At 47.5% G+C, this 18,005-nt stretch overlaps 1 protein-coding gene across 1 annotated transcript in view; it reads right to left on the bottom strand.

Moving 5' to 3' along the window:
* LOC126544583 (beta-parvin-like) overlaps nucleotides 1-18,005 on the bottom strand; it is a 36,126-nt gene that overhangs the window by 16,713 nt on the left and 1,408 nt on the right. The window contains exons 2-7 of the mRNA XM_050192000.3: nucleotides 16,992-17,340; nucleotides 10,409-10,833; nucleotides 6,035-6,294; nucleotides 4,334-4,423; nucleotides 3,925-4,098; nucleotides 1,277-1,420 (exon numbers count right to left, since the gene is read on the bottom strand). Coding sequence (XP_050047957.1) covers nucleotides 1,277-1,420; nucleotides 3,925-4,098; nucleotides 4,334-4,423; nucleotides 6,035-6,294; nucleotides 10,409-10,833; nucleotides 16,992-17,340 — 1,442 coding nt within the window. The remainder of the gene's footprint in view (nucleotides 1-1,276; nucleotides 1,421-3,924; nucleotides 4,099-4,333; nucleotides 4,424-6,034; nucleotides 6,295-10,408; nucleotides 10,834-16,991; nucleotides 17,341-18,005) is intronic.

Here is an 18,005-nt window from a genome sequence, read left to right as displayed (position 1 = left end):
TGGGTGAGCATTCTCCCTGTTGCACTCTTGATTTGAGCATTGCGTGGCCATCGGGTGCTTGAATACATACTCGAACACGAGCGATGGCTGTGCAGCATACCACACTGAGTAGATGAAAGCTGAACACTTCTTTCCTGCCCCAGCTTTAAGGGCGAAAGTGTGCACTGCGGCATACCAGGCAAGAGTGAAGCGGACCAGCCAAAATGCACAATCCAGGCAGTGTTCTCAAGTATTATTTTTGAAAATGTTTCCCACTGAGTTACGCTAGTGGACTGCGGTGAACTCGGACACCTGAAGGGACAATGTCCAAAATTCTTGGACATGTGTCCAAAACTGTTTTGCAACGAGAGCAAAATGCCAAGATTAAAGAGAACTTTATGAAAAAATTGCAAGGAAAATGGAAACCTGACCTCTCTTACAGAATGCAACTGTGTCAAAGCAGTGCCCCACCTCCCGACACTAATGTAAAATATGTGAATTATTTTTTTGGCATACCTTATTATCATGTAGCACTAAGGTATGCAGGTAATCTTTATCTTTCCTCCAAGGCAAGACTCTCCAGCAAATGACCACTAGGACTGTCCATGGTTGCTCTGCCTATTGGCATTTGCCAGTAAATTTTATTACAACTGTGCATAGTTGACAGTTTAGTACCATGACCGCATTGTCGTAGATTAAGAGTTAGGGTTCATGTGTCCACTTATGCAGATATTTGCTCATGCCCCTTTGTTTTATGTTACAGCATATGTTTGTTCTGCCAGTTACAAAGAAGTATTTTATTCAGAGTGCACAGACATCGACAGCACAGCCATCGACAACACACCTACCAACCTCTCATTCAGTCTTATCTAAACTATTTTGAACTAGTATGCAGCATAACTTCAAGATCTAACCTCGACAAATTACCTGTTTACAGAAAGAAGCGTGGGAGTGTTGCTGTGTTAGTCATGCAGCACACACTCAAGGTTATTTCATTCAGTCTAGAATTATCCACACCGACATCTTGTATAACTGTAGGTTACCTCATTGTGGAAGATTTTCGTTGCCTGCAGTATCTACCTTTCAAAAAGTTATATACTGCAAATTAACTAAACCAAACAATTTCTACAACATGATCCACCCAGAAATGGGCAGTTTCTATAGTAGGACCCCAATGGTGGCAAATGGACCTTGCAACCTCTACCACCATGGTAAACATAATAGTAACATATATATATTGTAAAGGAGCCCATAGTATCAAAATAGGCAGTATCATGAAATGGACAAGTGTACTCACTTTCCACACTCCACTTGTACTGTCCCCACTTTGGAAGTCCAAGCACCTGGTTTGCACAGTCCACAACGGTTTTCAGTTTCTGCTTCTGACCTTCTTCTGACTGCGTCACTTCTACCACATCGAGCTTCTTCCCACTAAGTTTCTCTGTTAAAAAAAAGAAGAAAGTGTAATAAAGTATAGTTTAGTTTTGCACAAGCAGTTAAAGTTAAAGGATGCTACAGAGTAAAATAAAATGAGTCTAGGCCACTAATTAATCTTTCAAAACTCATTTCTATTCATTTGGTGGAAGAGGTTTAACTACTAATGAAGAAAAGAAGGCAAAACTATCTTTTCCTGAATTTTACACCAATCCATCAGTGTCAGTATGTCAGTGTGACGTCACAAATTTCAAGGTATCTTCTTGTGTTCTTTTGAGGAAGGAAATGTTCTTGCAACCAGCTAGGTTGAGTCACTAGTTTGTTTACAAAGCAATGTAGACCTTTCTAACTATTAAACATGAAACTACAACTAACCAGACATAAAATTTCACACCATGGTGAGCTGATGCAGGAACTTCAGGGCGATGGTGCAACCGGCCTCTTGGTTTTACATGTTTTCTGACTTATCGAGTGTCCATTCAAATAGTGGTCATTTGTCTATTGCAGAAATGTAGTTGACTAATACTAGATTAGCTCTATCTACTCCTCTTTGGAGTCCCATTAATACAAAACTGGTCATGCTCAGAAAGCTAAGTATCAGGGTGCTGTACAAACTAGCAACCTAATTATTCCAGATGCTCTGATAATAATGCTGAGAATTGGGGGAGTTGGCATAGTTCACTTTTAGTTGCCTTTAGCGCAATACTATTCCACACAACACAAAAGAAACAGGCACATAAACATACAAAGTGCTAGTAATTAATTTTCACATGAATTAGAGTATTCGTCACATACATCGACGTTTATGCAGAAATCGAACTGTTTCTACGATTGACAGGGGATGCGGCATAAAAGGAAAGCAAGAATCAAAGAATGATTGCTAAAAGAATATGAGCTGGCACACCACTTGCACCAATACGTCAGGCAGATCTCATGTTTGAGAAACTGTTTCGTGGTACCTTTCCCCTTCACAGTAAAATACAAGTATGTTTAACAGACTGAGACAGAAATTAGCTTATCGGCATCATCTATTTGATGTTCACTCTGCGACGAAGGCCTCTCTCCCTCAGGTGAAAGGTTTTCCTTTTCATATTGGTTTAATGTGTACCACGCAAATTCAATGAAATGCACAGTGGATGAAAGAAATGGAAATCAAATCCTTTACATTTAAATACATGCCATCCATGTTGCTGCAGCGCCCACAGTGCTATGCAATCAAGCAACAAACATGGCAAAGTGATTCATTACAAGGTACTGCACTCATGTCATGATGGCTCGGAAGATTTCAGTGGCTATCGCTCCTGTGTATAATTAACAATGCAATGTTGACATTATGCTATTAGTAACCTGCCGTGATGGTGTAGTGGCTATGACTTTGTGCTGCTAAGACCGAAGGCACGGGATCGAATCCCAGCCCCAGGGGCCGCATTTTGATGGAGGCGAAATGCAAAAACGCCTGTGTAACGTGTTCTGGGTGAATAGTAAAGAACCCCAGCTGGCCGAAATTAATCCAGAATCCTCCACTATGGCGTATCTCATAATTGCATTGCGGTTCTAGCACATCAAACACTAGAACTTAATATTAAAAATTTTGAGGTATTAGTATCTGCATTAAATTGAGCAGCTCATAGTACAAATCAAGAGAAGGTATGATTTAATAAAGTATCTCCAAAAAGCTTAGGCGGTCATATGAAATGTTCAAGTATAAAACATTATAGATAGTTTCCCCATGAAGTCTGGGACTCAGCTTCTCACGGTGCTAGTAGCCATAGCATGGTGGCTATAATGACTTTAGTGCCCACTATTATCACGTGTGCCCTGTGCTGCTTTATGATGGTGATCGTTTTTCACTGGGTTATCAATGTTATTAATGTCCTGCTCGGTACAAGATGTGCCTGTCAATCATGCCGTCACGCTTCTTGTTTGTTCAGCTTCTTGGCGTACCAGCAGCCCAAGATGGTGGCCACAATGATGTCAATGCAAACCATCTATAGCTAGCAATTGAGGGGTTAAAGGGGCCCTGAAACACTTTTCTAACTAATCACAGAATGACCTCACTATTAAAGAACACTGCCTCGTGAACTTCAAGGTACAAAAATTTTTTGAATTCTCCTACTATAGGTGGAGTGATGGGACCGATATGCAGCGTTCTCTCTGTCTTTTCATTCCTCTTAGCAATAGCATTAATGGGTGCAACTGCTTTTTGATGACACTGCATGACAACACTATGGAAGCGAGAGCAAGCAATTAAAAAAAAAGATGTTTTTGACAAGAGCTTGTAAGTTCCCTGCTGCATGCAGTGCAGTAATATTTAGCTTACATGTTCACAGCAGCCTCTAAGACAGATGAGCAACATTTTTTTACTATGTCCCCTTTCATTGTAATTTGTGTACAAAGCTCCTCAGAGAGAGCAACACGACAATACATGATGGTTGTCATGTGAGGTGCAAGATGTCCCAAGAGCTGTTCCAATAAATTCCGAGAGCTTTCAGAATGGGTAAATGTGCTTACCGAGAAGTTTCTGTAAAACTTGTCCATCAAAGAGATCCTCTTCGATATCTTTCACAATGATTCGATGGCTGGCCAGCTCGTCGTTGATCCATTCAATGAGTACAGCGATCAGTTCCTTAAACTTTGGGTCCTCATAGGATGGTGGTTCAATCATGGCCCTTTCTTCCATTTCGTCTGTATAATGAAAAAAATAAATAAAAAGACAAACCATAATCGCACGTGCTCATAAACGTCCAAGACAGAGTTTACACAACTTGTGCGACAGTTAGAAATGACTCTCCAGTTCAACAAAGGCATTTCCCCGTAAGCAATATCACTGTCTATCGACATGCTCACACCGATCTGCAAAAGGGATGCCAGTGTGCCAGCAAATTAAATGACCAAAATCACATAAAGGAAACTGTCATACCAAGGACATAATCCTGCGGGGGCAACTCCGGCAGGGTTGGACTTCCAGGCGTGTCGATGGCATTTTTCCCTTCTTCCTGGAGCTCGACCACTGCACGAACAAGACAGTCTCAAGATTCAGATCAACGCCGCTTTTTTTGTTCTTCCTATACACACTGTTGGTTTGCCGATATCTGATGAGTACCGCGTTTATTTGCGAGCAACTCGTATAAACAACAGACATGACCACGGCAACGGCAGAACTGCTAAAGAGCGCAAGATTTTCGCTACAAGTCGCGCAGTTACAGCGGTATTTCACGCGATCTAGATGTTAAACCTTCGCGGTCTGTGAACATAAACACGGCTGTTGCAGTACAGTAAGCAAAACAGTCTGGGTATGGGGCGTGGTGCAAAAGTTTCAGTCGGCATGAGAACAAGGCGAGGACATCAACGTACCATCATGCTTTCAAATGACTCCTGCTCTAAAAGAGTAGTGACTACGTTTGAGACCTATAGAAACATGGGAACAAAATTAAAGAAAAGTGCTGTTAGCCAAGAACTGGCACACGACCATACATGGTCACGAAAGAGAAAGCTCGTTCATACGATCGCTAGATTATGACTGCTAGCAGCGACAACAAGGCAGAGGCGGCTTTTTAAACGAATGAATCAGCTACTACCTTCCTTTATCTTCTTCCTCCTGCCAAGCGTCCCTAAATATTCCAAGAAGGACTCGTCTTTTTTCTTCTGAGGAGTGGCAGGTTTGGGTGACTTCGGCCGCGGGGACGCCATTTCCAGTTTACTCCTACGCGGTCGGCACTTCAGGCCATGCAAAAGAGCTTAACACACACACGCCATCCAATGCGCCAACGCATTGGACAGACGGCGCCATCTAGGTGCTATCTAGAAAAGTAGGACCATTGCGCGGTTGTTTCAAAGGAAATGTGCCAATCTCGAGAGGCTGGCGCAGCTGTGCAGCTAAACTGTTTCCTGGCGCGTGAACCGAATCTTGAGTACGTCGTAAAAAATGAATGCAAGCACAGTTTCTTACGAAGTGTTAAGCCTCAGACCCAATTAGCATAATTTCTTACGTCAAGCCACGGAGAGCGAAGTCATAAGATACTACAGCCTGGGAAACTTGTTCACATGCCCTTTCGTGGCTGTTCTGCTTATCCCAGAACCATGAAAATAAAGAGAAGGGTAAATGTGCGACCAAGCAGTTCCACAATTCTTACGGAATGCGAGTCAGAGGAGAGAGAGAGATCATCTTTATTGGCAAAGGGCTCATTGTCCGAGGAATTATTTAAGAGAGCAGGCTTCATTCCAGAATACGGGAGATATACATTCATTTAAACAGCTGCAGCAGAGTGAAAACTATAAGGGTCGTGTAATGTGGTTTAATGCGGCCAAGACGGCAAGAACGGGACTAAGACAAGAGAAATTGAGGACGACACAGGCGCCATACCAACAAGGTTGCCTAACAACCATTTTATAGTGCATTTTTCTCAGGGGCGTTTCAAGCAACTAGGGATATTATCCAAAGCGACTGCCCCGTACTCCACCGCCAATTGAACCTAGTGAGCGAGCGATATCATTCTTTGAAACGCGCAGCCGGTTTTCGTCCCTGATTGGCTGATGCGATCCGTAGCTTCCGCTTCGCCGCAAAGAATTGGCGAGACGAAGCACACAAGTCCGCCATTACAAGGGCCGGTGCCCCGCTTACTTTTTGCTTTGGACGCATCCGCGTGGGCACTGAGTACGTCGTGCAAACTCCGGGCAAACTTCCTGCTCTTCGGAGGCCGAACTAACGACAGTGTCGCGACGCTGATCTGCGGCGACCGCTGTCCGTCCATCGGTACGCGGACCGGTCCAATGTCTTCGTAGATGTTCTCGCTGGAGTCGGTAGAGTCCTCGGTACCACACTCCGGCAGTGGCGGCGGCGGAAGGTCTTCGAAATCGTCGGTGTCGGAGGACGACGTCATCCTGAGGGAAGACATGGCAGAGCTCGATTGTGTGCAGCACACATTGGGAGGCCGTTACTGGCAGTTATTGTGGGGTTATATAGAGAAAAGAAAGTTCCATGATCCTGCCACGATTGTATAATTTGCTCACTGACGTGCGAACATTATATAGTTTTGCGCACTTTGCGACAAAAGACGCCACTTTTAAGAAAAAAAAAATAAGATTCCGAAGTCTTACGTGCCAAAACCACGATTTTGTTAAAGGGACACTAAAGGTTACCAGAAACTCAAGTTAAAGTGGTAGAGCAATGTTCTAGAACGTCTAAGGCGTCAATTTAATCGCGAACAGAGCTTTAGTAACCGAGAAATTGAGGTAAATGCATGACACGATTTGAGACCCCCCAGCGACATTCCGGTACTAGCCCGATGACGAAAGGACTCCTCATAATTTGTGTTACTAATACTCAACTACTCGTATTAAAAATATCATTTCATTCGATTATAAGACGGAAAAAAATGCTACTTGTCTACGTCTATTCGACTCTAAGAAAAAATAACATTTTGACGTTACCCTTCAGTAATATGGGTGTTCGAAAGGTTTCGTTTTCGCTCGACTCTGCGCGCTCGACTCTGCGCCGCGCACGCTTTGGAGTTTCAGTACTTTCGTTATCGCGTCGTGCTGTGAGGGTTCTGCTGGCTCGCGACACTTTCATTTGGTACAAGCAGCGAGAATGCCACGTCCATGTGATGTCGTGGGAAGCCCTCGTTGCTTTCCCGCTCCGGAGAGCCGGTGTCGAGGCCGCCGTCGTAGTACGCAACGACGCCGGCAGTGCGAGCCCTCAGCAGCAGGTCGCGCTCGTCGGTGCTCAAATCGCTGAAGTTGAGCCCACCATCGCGAGCCAATCTGTCGGTGTCAGGGTCCATTGCGACGAGCGTCTAAGTTTGCGCCATAGAATGAAGTACCAGCTTATGGGCGTCTTGCGCTGGAGTTTGAGGTATAGTAGCGGCGCCTGGTGGCGGTGCGGGAAACGACATCTGGGTCGCGCCAGCTTGGGTCGTATTGAGCCCTGCTGGCTGTGGCGAAGCACGTTTCTAGGCCGAGTTTTGCGTCGATTCGCACTTTTTTATGCCCTGTTGCGAGTGCGAAAAGGCTCGTCACTTCTCACAGATCACGCCAACCACGCTGCGAGCTCGCCGCAGCCTATAGTTTAACGAAAACGGACTCTCCGTGTGCCGTGGGACGTAATGTGGGACGTAATTCGTTTCTCCTTCCGCTAGCCACCATACTGCCGCTTTCGCTCTGCTGTCGGCTCTGTCTTGGCTCTGTTTCTGGCCGCGCGTTTGCGTTTTGCGCAGAAAAGCCGTAGCGCCGTCTGCGGACGCCGTTCTACTCACCGTTGGCGCAACGTCACTATGAGACCATGATGTCAGTACTCCTCGATCGGAGGGCGGGCGATTTGAACTGCGCTAGCGGTACGCGGACGCTTCAGAACGCATTTTCTCTTAAAGTAAGTCTCTCCTTGGCACGAAACAAGCGTTTCGAGGTTTCTGTGATGGTATTTCAACAGTCCACGTTGACTTAATAGTAACCTTTAGTGTCCCTTTAAGAAGAGCGTCGTAGGGCAGGGGGAGCATATAAATGTAGGTTAATTTTGACCACCTGCAGTTTCTTAGTGTGCACCTAAATCTAAGTACACAAGCGTTTTTGCATAAGAACCCCATCCGCTTTTGCCGACAATTTTGCGAAAATATGGATGATTTATACATGTTACATTCAGTAGAAAGCGTCTGAGATCAAGAACAATTAACTGCACTGTGAGACGAGCGGAGTGAGACCAGCGCCACAAGATTTATATGTCCGCACTATTACAGCGAAGCAGTCGATGGCTAGGTTGTCGAAAAAATTTCATCTATCGAGCCGCGTAGATTGAGAATTTCTCCCTGTACGTGGGCCGATTCCGAAGATAGTGCAATGCCGGGCCGCCTCACGGCGGAGGTGCAGTTCGCCATTAAAGGGGTGGAGACATCACAATTTTCGTTCATGCGTTTGTTGTTCCAAACGTTGTGTCATGCTTCAGGGAGCACGATACACACAGCGGGATTCATATATATCCGATAAATAATTTAATACTAGCATTATTATACCGAGCGATTTCGGTTTCGGTTTCTGGGCTCCGGGGGATGCTATGACGTCACAGAGGAGGAAACGCAACATGGCTTGGTCACGTGGGCCACAAAAATAGTGACGTAAAACTATGCTGCGTCGTCTGCTCGCGCATACGCGTGCTCTGCCAGCAGATGTCAACAACTGGCGATTCGAAGTGCATGTCGCGATTATTATAATTATTGCGAAGAGCGACAACAACGGTAAGAAAATATTGCGGCTTGTGAGAGTCGGTGATTCATTCCGAAGCGCCGTACGCTTTAGCTTTGAAGTGAACCGGAAAAGGCCTAGCGACGATATCGGCGGCGCCGAACGATCAGAGGCGGTGAAGCTGCCCTCGGTGCCAGAGTGGCCAGTCCTTGGTCGCCAATTGGCCGCTTCGCCGTACGGCTGCCGCACAAATGGGTCCCGGGACCATCCTCTCTACGGCAAGGAAATCTCGCCGTTCGCGAGCAAAACCGCCGTCGCACGGGGGCCCGCGAACGGCAAACGGCGTGCGGCGAGTTTCCGTGCCGGCAACGTGGACAGGCCCTCACATTGAGAAAGGCCAAGCGAACGAGAGACCGCTCCGAGCTGCCGAACTATGCGACTATGCGAAGAGAGAAGCGGACAACACGAACGCCGCATATCCTGGTCCCTTTCGGAGTCGGCCGGCTCAAACGTTGGCCCGTCCGCTCGGCAACTCGCCGCACGCAGTTTGCCGTTCGCGGGCCGCCGTGCGGCGTTCGTGTTGTCCACTTCTCTCCTCTTGTGTCCGTGCCTGCACGCCTTACCCTTTCTTTGCATTAAGAAAGGATTTCTATATGCCTGTAGCTCGGTCATAGTGGAGGCTATGCTCGGTAGCTCGGCTCGGCATGATCCGTAATCGGCATTTCATCGCTACTCATCATACGTCACGTTTTTGTGCTAGTGTGCTATGACGTCAATATTTTCGTTCCTCCTCTGTGACGTAGTAACTGCCGCGCTAGCGATGGGTCTCGACTACGAGAAGGAGTTTTTAATGACTTTTTGGAGCTGAATTAAAATTATTTTAAAATGTTTGCAGCGTCCAATACTTCGTTCTGGGTGTCCTTGCATACGGAAGCAGCCTACAACATGCTTTTTATAGCCTCAAAATTTGGTGTCCCAACCCCTTTAAGCCCACATAAACAGCTTCGCTGGTCGGCCTTCTTCAGAAAGTGGAAGGGCACTGAATTTTATACTTGCTAACCTTCCGGCATGAAACAACGTCTATAGGTAAGAAACAGGAAATAGTCATGTCCCCCCCCCCCCCCCTTACTGGCAAAAAAAAAAAAAAAATCTCGCTAATGACGTAAAATGTATTTAGTGGGATGTTGACACTGTCATAGGTGTGTACACGGTCGCTCAATAAGGCGGGGGGGGGGGGGGGGAGGGCAAGGCCCACGTGCTTCCATATGTCGACGCCGCGACTTCCGTTAACGAACCTGACTAATCCCCGTGGAATCACCGCTACAGCAGCGGAGAGCCCCGAGTTGCCGAGCATTAAAAAACGAGAGGCGTCGCGACAGTTACGAACACACACACACGCACACACACACGCACAAACGCAGAAAGGCGTGTTGAAGTTCATTGAAGGTACACGACCTCGGCGTTTTCTACCAGGCGCACCTGTAGCGGAAAGGCAGTCAGGTAGTTTTGGTTGGCGAAAAAAAATCTTTGCAGAGGCAGCTCACTTTACGAATTGTACTACATCCCTTTGCACTCCCTCCTCTCTAATATAGGGAGAGTCAACTGCCCCTCCCCACCCCCGCCGGCCGCACGCTTTCGCAGGCCATGTGACAGTATTTTTTTTCTGCTCTTTTTCTCTAATTTTTCGCACTTCCCCAGTACAGGGTAGCCAACCGGAGATATCTCCTGGTTGGCCTTCCCTTTATTTCTTGTGATTTTCTCTCTCACTAATGGAATATTATTTCTTCGGTAAAACCGCGAAACGAACTGCGAAATCACTCACGTTTCATCCTTGCTGTCCTTGCGTGGGGGCGCGCCGAGCGCCGGTGCATGATCGCCAGCAGCGGCGGCATCGGGTGTTGCTGCGGCCTGGTGGCCCGGCGTGAACTTCCAGCTGGTCTCGTGGGTGTCCAAGAAGTTCCCCAGCGTGGCCGACTTTTTTCGAGGACTGCTCACGTCCTCGGGACTCAAGGGGACCAGCACGACCGTGGGAGGCGCGGCGGCGAAGTGTACTACCCCGGGTCTGGCGGGACGAGCCGGTGACGTCGCCGAAGCATCCGCTGTGAGCTCAGCGCCTCCGTGTAGCCGCGGAAGCGCTTGTTCATCGGCTGTGGCCGTCGTCGTTCCTAGGAGGCCAGCGTGCGGGTTCGGAAACTTCTTGGGTGGCAGGGGAAAAGCCGGAGTCACCGCCGTCGGTCTGCTGTCTTCCTGAAAGAATTGGATGCGCGTCAACACTAATTAATGAATTAATCTGTTAACTAACCTATTAATTATTTAGTTAACCTGTAATTGCTTAATCCATTCATTCGTTCGTTTAATAGCTCATGCATTTGCTTGCCCGTTCTATCCATGTGATCAATGTCGACGCTCGATTGATGATTAGCTGTGGTGCCAATAAACAAACAAACAAATCAATCAATCGATCGATCGATCAATCTCTTGAGTTTTTGCTTCGAGCTTTAGCCTCAAAAACTATTTTTGCCAGCCATTTCGCTTACGCATCCACACGTATTTCAAGTTTTGCACTAAGGTGGCTCTATATCTGAACTATCTGGAATTAGGCTTTTTTATATGGTCCAAGATTTTGTTGCAATTGGCTTTTAATGTGTCCGCACCATCTGCACTCACACAGCAAATGCCTCGCCACAACGCGTACTTCGTTTGTGAAGCCTACCTCTTCCAAAAGTGAGCGTCTTGCACCAGCGCAACATCTCTAGTTCCCTTTGATCAAAATGACAAGAGTTAGGCACGTACCCAGCAGGGGGGGGGGGGGGGCAGGGGTGCCCGGGCCTCCCCGAAATTAAGCGGCATGCCACCCTCCCCGCGCCCGCCACCAATCCTCACAGACATTCCTAAAGCGCCGCAAAATCAATGTTGAGACTTGACAGCTATGCGGTGGTGAACATTTTACTGCCTCTTTCACTCTTTTTGTATGACGGTATTTATTGGCACCTCCTGGTGTGTGAAGGCCAGTTTTCTCATCGATTCGGTGCCCGCGTGATTAAATCGAGATGCGTTCAGTCGTAACCATCCATTCCATCCATTGAAGGGTCACGCGCATGGCTGTTACTTCGTTAGTTCAACCTTCTTTGTTTAGACTGGTCCAGGGACCAGGAAAGGGATTCGGTTCGTAGTCAGCTGGCCTATGCTTGAGGGACGAGCTGCAGCCGGACAAAACGCCAGTTGAGTTTAACTTTTCCTTTTGCTTGATTATTTCCTCGAGTGGCGGCTCGCCGCGACGCTGGTAGATCGTCGGAACCATATACCCGCGATATGGGTTAAATAAAGTGCAAATTGAAATAACGCGAAACAGAGTCCATCATCAACCCCTGCAATAACCCTTAAATCCATAAGCAATATGACTGTCACCTGTTACCTCGTCTGGTCTTTCAATTATACAGCACTTCTTGTGCAAAATTGGCAACTGGAAGCAAGAGTCGCAAGGAGATGAGAAATTAAGCCAAGGCAACAGCCAAACAGGGAGGAAAAGCGAAAATTAACAAATTTAACCATCCTTTATGAAAATATTTATGGATCAACATCTTTTTTACTTAAAAAGGAAGCAGAGATAACGCTGCCGGAAGCGGAGAACAATTCTGTGTATTTTGAATGACACTTCTACAGTTATCAGTCGAGCCGCCCGACGTAGCCACTTCTCCGCTGTGCTTATGTGCTTATGTATGTGTTTCTCTAACCTTCCGCGGTGGGCGCAGTACGTCTAGAACCGCAGCATCCTGCGCTCTACTCGGTTGTACGGGACTGGCGGCCACTCATCATTACGCAACTTCCCAAATAACAATACGAGTCGATTTTGGCACTTCACTTGATAGAGCAGTAAACGAAGGATCCAAAAGAACTGTGATTGTTTCGCAAATATATATTTCTCTATAATTCTTCAAGAGCTAAATAAAAACAAAAACAAAGAAAAACAAAACACTATAATATGGTCGGATACAACTTAAGTCTGCAGTGAAGCCCCGCGCACGCCTTCACAACCGCCAGCCACTTTTCTTCCCCGAGGCTGCAAATAATTCGTTCTTCAAACCTTTCCTCTTACCCAAATAAGGCGGTAACCCCCAAAATAAAATTATTAGGCGTAATTTTATACGTTTTCTCTCGCCAATTATAGTGGAATGGCGAAAGCCTAACTCTTTATTGAAGTGAAATAAAATGCTTGCTTCGCTGCAACTATTTATTGTCAAGTTTCACTTCAGTTGGCAGTAAAATTTCATGAGTAAAACGGGCTCAGCAGTGAAATGTATTGTGCCGCAGACTTTTGAAGATTTAATTAATTATGGAGTTGTATGTGCCAAAACCACGATCTGATAATGACCCACGCCGTAGTGGGGGACTCCGGAAATTTAGACCACCTGGGTTTCTTTAACGTGCACCTAAATCTAAGTACCCGGGTGTTTTCGCATTTCGTCCCCATCGAAATGCGGCTGCCGTGGCCGCATTTCGATGGGGACGCGTCCTCGGATCCCGCGACCTCGTGCTTAGCAGCCCAACTCCATAGTCACTAAGCAACCACGGCGGGTAGACTTTTGAAGAGTGAAATGCTCAGACTCCATACGCTCTGTCCATGTCTGTTATTCCATATTCCATATTCCATGTCCATGTCCATATTCCATATTACAGAGACGTTGCAACATATAAGTGAAGCAGGCCATGAGATAACCTTTCAGTGGCTTCCAAGTCACTGCGGGATTATCGGCAATGAACGGGCGGATTACGCTGCCCGCTCAGCCCATACTGAGGAGCGCCACGTCCCAATTCCTCATTCTAGAACTGACGCAGCACGGAAGCTCCGCCTACTTGCTCGGCAGTGCACCGCGTCGCAATGGAATGAGCCACATTTAAGAAACACGCGACTGTACTCACTTGATCCAACACTAAGTCTTCGAGCGCCATCACAGCTTCGCCGTAGAGACGCCACGCTTTTATATCGACTTTGGTTGGGCGTTGCCTTTACTAAAGCCTATGCATTCCGCATAGGGATGACCGACAGCCCAACCTGTGACCACTGCGGCCATGAAGAATCAATTGGCCATATTTTGTGTGCCTGCCCGCAGTACAGTACACAGAGGGCATGCCTTCGCCACGAACTTGACCAACTGGACGACCAAGCGCTATCCGAAAAAAGAATTCTACAACATCGAAAGGACCCACCGTCACAGAAGAAGGCCGTGCAAGCGCTATTGCGCTTTTTGCGATCTACCGGCCTGTGTGAACGACTTTAACTAGAACGCCTTTTGTGTGTGTGTGCCTCCATGTGTGCGTGTTTTTTTCCCCTTTTTTTGCGTTTTCCTCTCTGTCATCTTTGTAACCCCTATCCCCCTTCCCCAGTGTAGGGTAGCAAACCGGAGACTCATATCTGGTTAACCTCCCTGCCTTTCCTCTTCATTCTCTCTCTCTCTCTGTTGCACACCATTGCTTCCGTCAATGAAAAGACTCTTCAAGAACAGCAGACCTCCGGAGATATCAAGTACGACACGATTTTGAAAGTTGCATTACGACGATTTTGTTTGCTTCTGTGATTGGCTGGCGGAGTAACACAACCCCGCGCGTTCCGTGTGCCTTGGTTGCCAACTGCTGTTTCTTTAAGTTGTATGCTACTACAGAAATCTACTATAGGTAGAGGCCTTCGTCCTGCAGCTGACATAAAATAGACTGATGATGATGATGATGATGATGATGGAAATCTTTATTCTGCACTTTCGTTTGTTTATTTGTTCTTGGCAGTGTTCTTCCTGCGCTTCTTTCCTGCGCGAGTCCATTCGATGTGGTTCCTTGTTTGCCAAGTAAAGAAGAGGCGTATCTCACAGGCATACTACCTGTGGGACACACCTTATTTCATTTCTCTTTTGCCTGTTTACACGTCTTTATGGCGAATGGTGAGCGTTATTCACATTTGTTTGATTAAAGGTACCCCCCTCATTTGCATAGCAAGGTTAACTTGGGTTGCTCCCCCCCCCCCCCCCCTCGAAAAAGAATCCTTGGTACGTGCCTGGGTGGGTAGTAGAAGTACGGTTACGAAACGCTATAACTGTCTTTCGAGTCACCGCAACGGCAGTGTGCCAGGTAAGGGGATGTATAGGGCAAGAGCGGAGGCGACAAATGCCACTGCGAAACGCGCCTCGCAAACGGGAAAGCGAGAGACACAGCTGAGAGCCGTAAAGAAGCGCGACGCGGAGACGGAGGAGCGGAGAGCCGTGGATCACGCGCGAGGCGGCGAGGAGCACTCGCCGCCGGCACAGCGGCAGTGCCGCAACAGCGGCAGAAGTCACCGCAACGGCGCTGTGTGGGTGAAGGGGGGCGAGAGGGTAGCCGAGAACAAGTAATCCGGCTTTGGAGGACAAGGGGAGGGCAAGATTCCCGCCGATCGCGACAGATGGCAGCAGGAGCGCAGGCAGCCAGAGCAGCGCGTGAGCTTGGTTACGGCGAGGCCGACGCTGAGGTGCAACGGCAACGCAAAACGCAGGAATGGGCGCCAAAGAGCTGCGCTCTAAAAGTCGACCTCCAATCGCACCTGCTTTTACATTTCTGACGCCTCTGTACGGTACTTTCTGATGCTATGTACACAATATGACCAACAGCGAGTCCACTTTCGCTATAAGTTGAACCACCCGGACAGGTGTGATTTTTCTACAACGAATATACTTCGCCCATGTTCATGCCCTGCCAAACAGAGACGCGTTTTGAAAGCACTACGGAATCTCGTTCTAGAAGCAAGTTAGTTAGTCAAGTTTAATTTGTAGATTCTTACTAACTCTAGACGTATATAACGATGGTCACATAACGCCGGTATGTATGGACAGTTTATTGTTTGATGCGAAAGAGTCAAATGGCTCAATGAGCGAAAAAGCCGGCATCTGCGATCTGTAGCAGCGAAACGCCAGGTAAATTCCAATTGGCTGCGGCGCCACGTCACAAGCACGCCACGACGGAGACGAGCGGGTGAAGTAGAGCACCTGCTGACACGATAGCGCGCCAGGCGTTGCGTGAGGGGAGCACCCTCTCTCTCGCTCTCGGAAGCCTGTGTAATCCGTCCGTTCCTTGTCAGCGCAAGCTCTCGCTTGCGTTCTACCGGCGCCTTGGTAAGGCCAAATCAAAACATGGCAAGCGCCTCAACGTGCTCGCCTGCCCGCGAGGAGTTGATAACTCGAAAGACTGCTCAGCGGCGTTCAACCGAACATTAATGCTTTCGCATTCACAACTCACAAGAAATTCTTACGCGTCTTCGGATTTCTTTAAAATGAGAATCAGAATAAGTTGCTTTACAAAAAATAATTTCTTACAACATAAGAATATTTGCACCGTCAGTCATCAGGCTAGTGAACGGCTCAATGTAAATATTGTTGTTGTTTATAGGGCAGTCCGCAAAAACACACCAAAGATTTAAATGAGTAACAATTCGAATTTTGTACTGTAGCCAAAGGGCGCTATATTGTAAATTAGCAGAGTGCGTTGTTGGGCAAGTTGGTTCATTGTATTTGGAAAGATTGGATGCGCTTTGTAGACGATCACAAGGAAGAAGACGGGACAGGCACCTGTTCCGTCGTCTTCCTTGTGATCGTCAACAAAGCGCATCCATCGTCATCATCATCATCATCATCATCATCAGCCTGTATACGCCAACTGCAGGGCAAAGGCCTCTCCCATACTTCTCCAACTACCGCGGTCATGTACTAATTGTGGCCATGTTGTCCCTGCAAACTTAATCTCATCCGCCCGCCTAACTTTCTGCCGCCCCCTGCTACGCTTCCCTTCCCTTGGAATCCAGTCCCTAACCCTTAATGAGCATCGGTTATCTTCCCTCCTCATTACATGTCATGCCCATGCCCATTTCTTTTTCTTGATTTCAACTAAGATGTCATTAACCCAGGTTTGTTCCCTCACCCAATCTGCTCTTAACGTTACACCCATCATTCTTCTTTCCATAGCTCGTTTTCCAAAGCACATCCAATCTTTCCAAATGTTGTAAATGTTGGAAGAATGCAAAGGACATTTGAACTATTTTGATTACAAAGCAAAATAAGTTTGCACACAGTCAGCACACACAGAGAACATATTGGAATGTCCTTCCCATATACCTGTAGTTATTGAGGAACAAACAACAATATTTCAAGGTGCTTCGTAGTCGTCAGAGCTTCTCTATTTAGTGTAGTCCGCATTTACATATTTTCCTTTTTTTGTCAGATTCAGGAAGTTTCTATATTTACGGTATGTATGTACATGGTTACAGGGGAATGCGTAATTTCTACTTTCTAACGGCGTCTTGGGGTAGCCGATACTTGGTAGCCTACTTTCCCGTTTCTTCTGCCGCTATTAAACTAGTCACCAAACGTCACAGCAGCGTATCTTACGTCATCGGAGAGGAACAGCTCCCGCGAAGGCGGAGGCAACAAGGACTCCCCCGGCGGGGCCTGCAGCGAGTCCCTCCGGACCGGGGGCGGGGGCGGAACCTTGCGTGGTGGCGGAGGCAGCTCGTAGATGGGACCCTCGGGCGCCACCTGTATGCCGACGACGCGGGGTGGTGGCGGGTCTTCGTCGGAGGACGAATCTCCTCCGGCCGCCATCTCCGAGGCTGCTGTGGCGGCGCTGTTGGCATCCAGGAGTGTGGAGCGCCGGAAGAGCCGCTTGCTCACCGCCCTTATCTCCTCGCCGGACATCTTGCGACGAGGGGCGTCGCCCTCTGGTGCCGCTTCCGCGAACCTGCGTTCGAGGCGCTAAGGCGTGTGGTGACGTATGTTTTGCAGAAGGGTTGAAATCCGGGCCAGTTGGTACATAGTTGAAGGAAAAGACCAGTAACAAAACACAAAGGATAAGAAGGTTGTGCTGTGAACCTTTCTTGTTGTCCTTTGTATTTTGTGAGTGGTTTTTTTCCTTCAACGACGTATGTTTGACGACCTCGTATAAGGTCACGTCGTTTTCGTTTGTTTGGAGCCCAAATGGAACATCGCTTGTGGCAGACAGTGCGATCGCTTCTTTGCAGCTGGCGTATATAAGGGGGGGGGGGTCGAAAACCAATCGCACGACAAATTACAACGTTAAAGGAGGCACGATAGCTACCAATTCCAACGGTGGAATTACAACGACCATCTGTGGTTCTTTACGGTGCACCAGGTTCGGCCATTACCAGTCGTGGTGGCTCAGTGATGATGGCTTTAGAGGTGCCGCTGAGCACCTGGTCTCAGGTTCGATTACCGGTCACGGCTGTTGAGTCCCTGAAAGGGCTGAATGCAAGAACTCTCGTGAGCGGTGCTTTGTGTGCACGTTAAAGAAACTCACGTGGTTGAAATTAATCCACACTCCTCCATTACAGCGTGCCTCATACAAAACTGAAGTTTCAGGACGTTAGGCCGTAATTTAGGCTTAGC

This window comes from Dermacentor andersoni, chromosome 10 (assembly GCF_023375885.2).
Source record: "Dermacentor andersoni chromosome 10, qqDerAnde1_hic_scaffold, whole genome shotgun sequence".
NCBI lineage: Eukaryota > Metazoa > Arthropoda > Arachnida > Ixodida > Ixodidae > Dermacentor > Dermacentor andersoni.
The sequence above is the reverse complement of the archived record's forward strand: the minus strand, read 5'-3'. Positions and strand labels throughout refer to the sequence as shown.